The sequence below is a fragment of the Mesitornis unicolor genome, unplaced genomic scaffold (genome assembly GCF_000695765.1).
Source record: "Mesitornis unicolor isolate BGI_N332 unplaced genomic scaffold, ASM69576v1 scaffold50050, whole genome shotgun sequence".
Lineage (NCBI taxonomy): Eukaryota > Metazoa > Chordata > Aves > Mesitornithiformes > Mesitornithidae > Mesitornis > Mesitornis unicolor.
The window spans coordinates 11,669-22,360 of NW_010161436.1; the positions used below are offsets into that span (position 1 = coordinate 11,669).

The 10,692-nt window shown below is 41.3% G+C and overlaps 1 protein-coding gene across 1 annotated transcript; it reads left to right on the forward strand.

The window, feature by feature from the left end:
* The first annotated feature begins 272 nt into the window (after positions 1 to 272).
* On the forward strand, positions 273 to 9,558 carry STOX2 (storkhead box 2). The gene is made up of 2 exons (XM_010192795.1): positions 273 to 422; positions 7,289 to 9,558. The coding sequence occupies exons 1-2, from the start codon at positions 290 to 292 to the stop codon at positions 9,556 to 9,558; spliced, it is 2,403 nt and encodes an 800-aa protein (XP_010191097.1). The 5' UTR covers positions 273 to 289.
* Positions 9,559 to 10,692: the final 1,134 nt, after the last annotated feature.

Below are 10,692 nucleotides of genomic sequence, written 5' to 3' on the forward strand. Positions count from 1 at the left end.
CTATTTTGTTGACATTTTTCTGAATCTGTGTTTTGCACCCTTTGAGAAACTATGTCTGCATGGTGGATATCTCCCGTTTTCCAAAGTTCACCATGTCTAAGTTTTGAAACAAGCTGTTGGATGGTTCTCCATTATAAGAGTTTTATCCCCAGCTCAGTACAAAGGGTGCAGAGCTGTGTGCATCTTCTTTAGTTGTGTCTCCACATCCCTTGTCTATGAGCAGGTTTTTAGACAAAATGCTTCAGTGCACCTCTTTTGTCTTTTTCCAGGTGATGTATCACCCATCAGCATGTCTCCCATCAGCCAGTCACAGTTTATTCCACTTGGGGAAATCCTTTGCCTGGCCATCTCAGCAATGAACTCTGCCCGAAAACAAGTCACACAAGAAGCACTAACGGAGCACCTAACAACCTGCTTCCCAGGTAACTGGACATGAATAAATCATTGGTCAGATGGACACATGTCAGTAAAAGAGCGGCTAAAGAATCTGTATCTTTTGGGCTTCCTTAAATGAGGGCATTCCAGTGTTTGGTAGTCTGTTTTTCTTCACTCTTCTGGATAGGAATATTGATTAACCTGAGTTGCTACCCAAAAGTAAAAGGAGGCTTCAGGGTTCTAATCTTATAACCTTGTCTTTATTCTTAAATATACAGAGAATGGCGTTCTCTTTGACAGGGCTGTTCATGTGAAATGGATTTTGCAGGGTTAATTCCTGACTATGTAAACACTAAAAATTACTACCTATTTTAAGAATGTACTTTTGAATATACTGCTTCCCTACTGGCAGTCTGTATCTGGAGCTGATGAATCATGCAAAATGCATCTTGTTGAGACATCTAAAAGTGTGGTGTGAAAGCACTGGGTAGAGGTTTACTGCTCAAGAGAGCACGACGTTTTCACATGTGCTTTCTCGGATCTTGGGCAAGATGTTTAGCTGTTCTGTGCTCCAGTTTAAAATTCTCTACACTAGTTAAGAAAAAGATACAATTTCTCAATTGTACCTCTTTTATAGCTGGGAAAAGCGGCTAACTAAAAATGCTTCACTGGGAAAACTACTGATGCATCTGCCTCATCTGGGCAGCCTAACCATAGCCATGTTTTGATGTCTTGAATTTTTTTGCTTGCATTTCAGAGCAGAAGTTACTTACAGTCTGGACAGTTACATGACTTTTGCTATAGCTGGTACTAAGTTCTGAGATTTTAAAATATAGTTCTGGATTGAGAGCTGTGTTTGGAATAAGCAATTCTGTCTGACATTTAATAATTGCACTTCGGAAAAAAATACTGCAAGTGTGTTTTGTAAATACTGGCTTTCTGTCCCAATTTGTGATGTGTTTTTCAGGACTTTTTTTCAGTATGCTTGGCTGATTTTGGAAATAGTGGTAAAAGTTGATAGGGATAGAATGCAAAGAAGGCAAAGTTCACAATTATAATTCCAGGTTAATTAATTTTGATGGTTTTTTCCCAAGTCATGTTTTCTATATGGCTATGTACTAGAAGACTTCCATAGGTTGCAAGTATGTTTTCCAATGTTTCAATCAATATTTTAATATAAACATTATTGCATGCTGGAAATGATAATTTATTGGTGATATCCCTTGCATTTCCTGGGAGCATGATTATCAGTTGACTTGGTGTGTTGTGCTATTCTTGCTAGACAGAACCATACATCAAAAATAATTCAACAGGCTGGAAGACGCCTGAGGCAAGTTAGCACACAGTCTCTTGCTGCCTTTTTTTTTTTCCACTAGCCATGAACATGTGCATTTCTCAAGTCTGAGATAAAAAAAGGAGAGCCTTGTTTTCCCTATCGCACTTCTCAAAACGTAAAGGAAATTATTTGGAAAAAAAATCCGCTGTTTATTGTCCAATTTTTCCTCCTGTCTAGAGAAATGCCTTTGTCTTCCAGCCATGACATGTTTATCATAGCAAACATACGTGTTCTCTCAGTGTATGAGGATTATTCAAAAATTTTGTCCTTTCCAATAAACAGAACCTCTTCTTGTGCCAAGTGGTATTTTTCACTTGTCTGCCCAAAATCTCTCACAAATCAGCTGTGTCTTTTTGAGCCCTTGTATTCACTGTGGCTATTTTAAAATATCTGATGTCCTCCCATCTTCTGAGAGTTTTTTCTTCCTAATTAGATGCTGATGCTGTGAGAGAGAGAAGAGCCTTACCAGTGTAGATGTATGTGTCATTGTCACATAACCTCTCTGAATCTCACCCTGTAGCAGCAGTTGTCTGCCTGTGTTGTTTGTGTTTTAATGAACAGATGCTTCACTGCGTTTCGTGGTGTGTATAGATTTCCTAAGACCCCAGATGCTGTTTTCAAACTGCCTAAGAATAATAAAGCTCTTTCCTGAGTGCAGGATCTTACACTTGCAGCCTAGCCCTCTAGTTTGCTGAGCCATTGTGCAGGCATAAATCTGGGCCATGGCTCTACCTGAAATAAGGTATGCTAATTATTTATAACATCACATAGCAACCACTCCACAGCCTTAACTAGTATTTCATGAGCCAATCAGAGTATTTCTTTCATCCCTTGTTAAGCCTTAGCATCAGCTCAGGAGAAAATAATTTTAGCAGATCTAACACCATTTAAATACTACTTCAGATGTATTTTTCATTAATTGATTTTATTGAAAAAGTTTGTAATGATAATGCACATCTTATTTGTCACTTCTGTTATTCGTCACGTTTTTAAAAAAGCAAGAGGGCTCCTGCTGCACATGTTCCCATTATTCTTACGTAGATTGAAACAATGAGATGTTTGTACAGCCCTGCTTTATAATTCATTGACCGTGTTTAAATCCCATACATTAAATGTAAATTTTTGAAATCCAGTATAAGGAGCTAAGAATGTAACCGCTGTTTCTGTATGTGGCAGCCAGATCCTCTTGTCTGTATGAACCTGGCTGAAGAAAACATCAAGCCTTAGTCTGCTGCCTTTAGTAGGGATTTTTTTTTTAAATTTTGTCCATGTACTTACTGAAATGATTAAAATAATTTTAAGGTGATTGAATTTTCAGTGTAGAAGATACGTGTGTACTAGACGAGGTTGCTTTTGAAGCAAACCATTTTCTGAAAGCTGGCCAATTCCTCTGATGTTCACCTTCCTAACTGTTCACTCTTTAACTATGTGAAATGTATATGTAGCACTTAAAATAAGTGTCTTACATTAACTGAGTTCACTCTAGGTCAGTGTTCTTTGTGAGCAGCAAACAAGACATAATTTTCCGTCTGGAAGCTCAGTGGATGGCGTAATAGATTCTCTTGAGATGCAGAAAATGTACATGTCTGATGATTCGGTGTCCAGACAGTTTCTGCTTTTGAATTATTAAACCACTACATAATCTTAAATAACACCACTGCTGTCATGCAGTATTTTATATGCTAGAGTCTCTAAACTGCTGGGTTTTTTACCTCTTGTTCCTGTTTAATGGAAGAAAGGGGACCATAAGGAGACTTGTAACATGTAGGTTACATACAGACATGATGTGGGCAGGTTGCTGTGAAGAGAAAAGTCTTGAGAAAGCCAGGAAATCTGTATTTAAAATAGCAACAATGAGAGCCAGAGTAGTGTCAATGCTCCTGCCCACTATGCAGGAAAGCCTGCTTCAAGATTAGGTCTGTTTCTGCTTTTGTAAGTACCTGAAAGAGATGTGAACAAAACGCGTAGCTAGTGTTAGTTAGCAACACTGAGCTCCAAAGATTGGCTTCTGCCATCATCACTGCTGGCTTAGTGAACCACAGGGATGTCCTGTATGCTGGGATTGATAAAAGCGGCAGTCTCCAGCTCCAGAGAGAAGGCTGACACGATTAACTTTACAGCATCATTGACTGCCCAGGCACACTAATTTTTTTTTTCCTGTTGTTTATCTGCACATTCTCTATTCACAGGATTTAATTAATGTAACTATTGTGCATCCATTGTTTAGAGACTCATTTAACCAACACATCATAGTCACTATGGTTTACTGGGTGAAAAATACGTATTATTATTTTTACCATGTATTTGCAGTGCATTTTTGCCTAAGTTAGTGTAAAACATCAGTAGATCCATTTCAATCTCATTCTGTAAATTTCAAGGAGAATATTTTCCTCTCTTTTATTTTCATCCCAGTGTTTTTGAAACTATGTTTAAAAAAGTCTTAAAGTAAGATAAGGATGAAGAACCAAGTTCTCACAGACAAAGGTAGGTATGCATTGAGGTACTTACATGTAAGCTCCTGGAAAATGCAATGGATCTGTCAGATTGTTTATGTAAAGGCAGGAGGAGAGATTGGCTGCTGCACAGCAAGTGCAACCCAGTTGAACTGGGTTTGGACCCTGCAGTGCATTTTCAGCACAGGGTGGAGAAGCACATGAGCTCACGTTTGGCCTCATCCACTTCTTGTGGTGATGCAAGGCAGTGTCCAGTTCTGGGCCCCTCAGTTCAAGAAGGACAGGGAACTGCTGGAGAGAGTCCAGCGTAGGGCTACAAAGATAATTAAGGGAGTGGAGCATCTCCCTTATGAGGAGCGGCTGAGGGAGCTGGGTCTCTTTAGTTTGCAGAAGAGGAGACTGAGGGGAGACTTCATTCATGTTTATAAATATTTAAAGGGTGAGTGTCACATGGATGGAGCCAGGCTCTCCTCGGTGACAAACAATGATAAGACAAGGGGTAACAGACACAAACTGGAACACAGGAGGTTCCACTTAAATTTGAGAAGAAACTTCTTCTCAGTGAGGGGGACAGAGCACTGGAACAGGCTGCCCAGAGAGGTTGTGGAGGCTCCTTCTCTGGAGACATTCAAAACCCGCCTGGACGCCTTCCTGTGTGACCTCATCTAGGTGTTCCTGCTCCGGCAGGGGGTTTGGACTGGATGATCTTTTGAGGTCCCTTCCAATCCCTAACGTTCTGTGATTCTGTGATAATGTAGAAGGAGTGGTGTTACCCAAGCAGACACAGCAGCTCCACCGCAGGAAAGAAGAGGTTAGATGGTGAGTGCTGGTTGTGGTAGGAATTTAAATGACTCTTGGTGTTCCTGTGCTTTGCTGGAAGCTCATGCGGAGGGCAGCCTGCTCTCCTATTGCCACTGCCTCACAAACCAGAGAAAGCTCAGCATATTGTTTTCTTCAGTCCAGAGAGATTCAAGACACTGGGCCAGGGGAGAGGTAGTCCTTTTTAACTCCAGCTCTCTGGACTTCAGCTTTCCGCATCAGTTGCTACTTCTGGCATGTTTGCTCATCCAGCAATTCTAGGGGTCTTTGTTACTCTCTCTAGGATTGTCATATAAACTGTGGACACCCACATGAAAAGAAAAGAAAATGCAGGTTTCCAGTTCTCCATTTCATTTGCTTATTCTTTCTGACTTTCAGTCTCATTTATTCTCTCAAATTATGTCCTTTCTTTACCTCTGTTACTTCCTGTGTCTGGATCAGCCCCAGTCTTTCAGCTCTGTGGACTGTGCATGAAATATATTTACTGCCCCCATGTACTTCTCCATGGCACCTTCTTTGTTGTAACTGCTTTCCCTCATGTGTCCATGTTATTCCTAACACTTTGCTGTTTCCATTGTAAGATTTTTAGTTACAGATATTACTGGATGTGAGCAGTGTGGTCATGTCTCTAAACTCAAACAACATTCAAAGCCAGACATAAGAATACTTACTATGTTGCCTGCAATCCAGTAGCAAGGAAGAGGGTGAGTTAAGGAATTAGTACAACTTCTTTGTCGCTAATCTTTTGGCGGAGTGTTGGTCATAGTACCAGAGCCTGGCAGGTGAGCTTGCAAGCTCCAGCCTTTGACATGTGCAGCAGGAGTTGGTGACCAGACGCTATGTGCTGCTGAAGATACTTTGTGACAGGTACACCTGGTTGAGATTTTTCTGTGAAGTATTTTTGTAAAAACCATAAGCTTTTTTGAAATGTTTTTGGATGCATGACTCCATAGAATTTCTGTTCTTGAAGACAGTCAGAGTTTGACTTGACAAGGCCCTGACCAACCTGATCTAAGTTGGCCAGATGATTTCATGAGGTCCCTTCCAACCTAGGTTACTCTCTGATACTTTTTTTTTCTAAATTATTTTTGTTGTAAAGAAAACTAAAACCCAGAGTAAATAATGCTAACTTTTTTAGTTTAAAGTAGACCATCCAGACCTTTGAAAAAAAATTCTCTAGTTCTAAAAGTGTAAACCAGGTCAGTACCCAGCATTAAGTTACAATTAAAATGCATTTTAGTTCAAAAAAATGAATTGATTGAAGATAGCTTTTTCCACTGAAAATGTTGAAGGATTTTTATTTTTTATTCAGTATAAACAGATTTTTTAAAAATAACTTATGAAATAAATCTCTTGTTTCCTTAGCTCTAGGTGGAACTTACTCCTATGCACTTGGTATTCCTGTGCACTATGCTAACTTGGTATTTTATCTAATGAGATATCAAAGACTTGGTCCTGCACCACTGAACCCAGCAGGAGTGCTGGTGATGGGAAGGACCAGGCTTACAGTGCCAAGTCTGCCATGTTGCTAATGTGGCATTGATGCAGGTTGTCATGCTTGTCCATCTCTCAGTGTGATATATGGACTTAGGTAGTGTCCATCACATCTCACACGAAAGGCAGGGGAACTCAGAAGCAATTTTTTAGGAGCTAAATCTGTAACTTCCAGCATGGTGGAGAAGTCTGGGTTAGATTAACTGTATTATTCAAGGCATTTCTTTTTTTGGAGCAACCGATGTAGTCAAGACATGTTTTAATGGGAGAGCAAGTCAGTTCAATCTAGTTTGTGATAAAGAGGCAGTCTGGGGGAATGCTTTTTTTTTTCCTGTGTAGTAGTCTTCTGTGGAAAAGCAACTTAGGCATGCAAAGTAACAAATAACCACTGTTTTATGTGTGACTGGGCATTATAATAAATAGTACTGGTGAACTGGCATATAAATATTTAGTTGGAAGAAGAATAAAATGAAATGTTTCCCCTGACACCTTTTGATTTCCAGTGATTCCATCTTGTAGCTTAAGGTCACCTGTGCAATGGAAGTGACTAGAAGTTCTCTCCTTTTTTTTCTTTAACACTCCATTAATGGCCTCCTTTCTATTTAATTAATAATTGATATGTCTGAAGTGTAGGAGATAAGTGGAAAAACAAACAGGTGAGAATGCCTAACAAAGTGCTTTGCTGGAGTTGTTTGTTCAGCATATTCCAGCTCACATATTGGAAAAAACAGCTTTTTGTTGGGGAAGGGGGAGCCTGAGAGTCCTGCATGGTTTTATGCACTCCCTGATCTGTGTTTACTGTCATTTTTAGGAGTTCCAACACCCAGTCCAGAAATCCTTCGACATACCTTGAACATGCTTGTACGAGAGAGGAAAATATACCCAACTCCGGACGGTTATTTCATTGTAACCCCACAGACATACTTTATAACACCATCTCTCATAAGAACTAACAGTAAATGGTACCATTTGGATGAGAGGATACCTGACAGGTCTCAATGTACCTCTCCACAACAAGGAACTATAACTCCTTCTGCCTCGGGATGTGTCAGGGACCGAACACTACCCAAAAACCACTGCGACTCCTGCCATTGTTGCAGAGAAGACATGCACAGCATGCATGCATCTACCCTACAGAGGAAATCAGCAAAAGACTGTAAAGACTCATACTGTCCTCCTTCATTATGTCAGGTCCCACCTACTGAGAAAAGTAAAAGTACTGTCAATTTTTCTTACAAAGCAGAGACGCTCACAAAGCCTAAGGATGTAGAAAAGCAGTCTAAGAAATTTGGACTCAAATTATTCCGATTAAGTTTTAAGAAGGACAAGACAAAACAGTTGGCAAATTTCTCTGCCCAGTTTCCTCCAGAGGAGTGGCCACTAAGGGACGAGGACACCCCTACCACTATACCTAGAGAGGTAGAAATGGAGATTATCAGGCGCATTAACCCAGACCTGACTGTGGAAAATGTCATGAGGCACACCGCACTAATGAAGAAACTTGAAGAGGAAAAAGCTCAACGAAGCAAAGCAGGATCTTCAGCTCACCACAGTGGACGAAGTAAAAAGAGCAGGAATCACAGAAAATCTCATGGGAAATCGAGGTCACACAGCAAGACTCGGGTGTCCAAAGGAGACCCATCAGATGGCTCTCATTTGGATATACCTGCTGAAAGGGAGTATGAGTTTTATGATCCCTTGACTCGATCCCCACGGGAAGGCTGTTTTATAATAGAACACAAGGGAGATAATTTTATAATGCACAGCAATCCTAACATGATTGAATCTCACTTTCCCATGACACCAGAGTGGGATGTGTCTGGTGAGCTGGCCAAAAGAAGAACTGAAATGCCTTTCCCTGAACCTTCCAGGGGAAGCTCCCACTCCAAGGTCCATCGGAGCCACAGCCATACACAGGATAGAAGATCGAGGAATGAGCGGTCCAGTAAGGCAAAAGAAAGGTCTAGATCCATGGATAACTCCAAGGGACCTCTGGGCTCAGCTACTTTAGGCACACCTGAAGATCTAGGTGAAGGCTGTAGCCCAGATGACCAAACAACTAGCCAAACTTACATTGATGATAGTACCTTAAGGCCATCTCAGTCACTCAGTCATCAAAGGGCTCAGATTTCATCTGCAAGCTACAAGGAGACTTGCATCCCTGAAATAGCTGGCGGCACTGTAGAAACCCTGAGTTCTTGTAGCCTATTGGAACAAAGCAAGCCTACAGAGAATTTGCCGTCATATAGTGAGCTCAACTCCTGCACAACAAAATCTGCAGTCGATGACTATTTTCAGTGCAACACATCCAGTGAGACTGTGCTTACTGCTCCATCACCACTGGGAAAGAATAAAGAGGATCATGACACACTGATAGGGACAGATGGGCTCAAAAAAATGACTGCTGCAGAAAGACAGTCTCAACACATTGCTAGGGAGCCCGGTGTGCACAAAGAGGAGTCCCCAAAGGGCCCAGGCAGCGGTTCGGTTATCACTGGCCAAACTCCAGAGGTGATCGCAAACGGGCGGCTGGTTCAACACCATAGCGCTGAATCGAGCAGCCTTGATAAAAGGAAAGAAATATTTAGCAAGGATACACTCTTTAAACCTCTGCACAACACTCTTTCTGTGAATAGTTTTCATAAGTCTAGCACACCCCTGCTAAAGCCCCATCAAAAGACCCCCTCTGACACTTTGCCGGTCAGATGTGAAAAACTTGAACAAGTGATAGTAACTTCAGTCACACAAGTTATGCCCGTTTCACAGAGACAGCAAGAGACAACGGGGAACCAGGAGGCCTCCTTCGACTACTACAACGTATCTGATGACGACGACTCAGAGGAAGGAACCAACAAAAATGCTGAGGAAGAAAAGAACAGGGATGATGTTGGTACGATGCAGTGGCTCCTAGAGAGAGAAAAGGAGAGGGATCTGCAGCGAAAGTTTGAGAAGAATCTTACTCTGCTCACCCCAAAGGAAACAGAAAATAGCAACAACCAGAGAGCCACCCACTCAGCCCGCCTGGACAGCATGGACAGCAGCAGCATTACTGTGGACAGCGGGTTCAACTCTCCACGGTAGGACTGTCACATTCATTGCAGCTTTACAGACTAGAAAGTTCTGTTTATAGTTATATGTATGTGTGATATTGGTGACAGAACGTAGGGTCATATTAAACAATTTCACACATTTTCAGACAGTGTTTTCTTCAGCTCTGGAATCTGCTATTCAGATGTGTGGGTTTCGCATCATACCGTAAGCAACCAATAATCATTTGCGGCACTGACTCTGTATTAGTTTGGTTTATGTTTGCTGAAAACTTCCCTGTATCTTTTTTTTTTCTGTATTAAACTTGTGTTTGCATTTAGAATAGAAGGGATGAGCTCCTGCATACGCCCCACCTTCTGTTTCCCTCTAAGTTACCATCAGTAAGACTAATGGGAAGACTAGACATGACTAGGTGGCATAATCTTTGGCTCAGACAGAAAAAAAACACAAAAAAACCTAAAAGCAACATGATGATTGTTTTGGGTTTGGGCTTTTTTGTTTGTTTTCATCAAAAATTTTGGAAGAGTATTTATCACCATTCTAAACTGGTGAGACTGGAACAGCCGCTCCCCTCACAAGGCTGAAAGTGCTGAGGATTTTTGAACTCCAGAGGTGACCCAGCGCTGCATCAGCAGGGAGAGAGGTGCCTTGCCTAAAATCCTTGGGAAAAGAGTCCAGACGTTTTCCTGTGGTGGTGCTGGGTAGTCATTGCCACTCCAGGGATCTCAGACATCATGGAAATCTCAGTGTGCTAGGAGTCTTACCAACGTAGGGAGGAGAGAGTTGCCAGTGTGTTCCCTGCCCTGAAGATTTCACAAGCTCATTTCCAGGTTAAGAATCCTTCACTCGAGCCTTCTTCCTTCTCTCTCTGACCTTTGACAGTCCTAGGTCCCTGCTGGGATGGAGCTTGTCTGGTTGTGTTTGCCCTGGATAGCAACCCATCAGAGTTCAGAACAGTGACTCTAAGAACACAGAAATAATTTACAGTAGTAGCTCTCTTAGAGTGTCTTACTTCAGCTTCAATTATTTATTGCCTATGTTTAAAAATAAAACCTCCAAGACTGGATTTGTATTAGGTGAAAGAAAATGGGGTTTTGTTTTTGATTTTTTGTTGGTTTTGGTTTTTTCCCCCTGTAAAAGGTGTTCTTATTCCTCAGAATTATATAT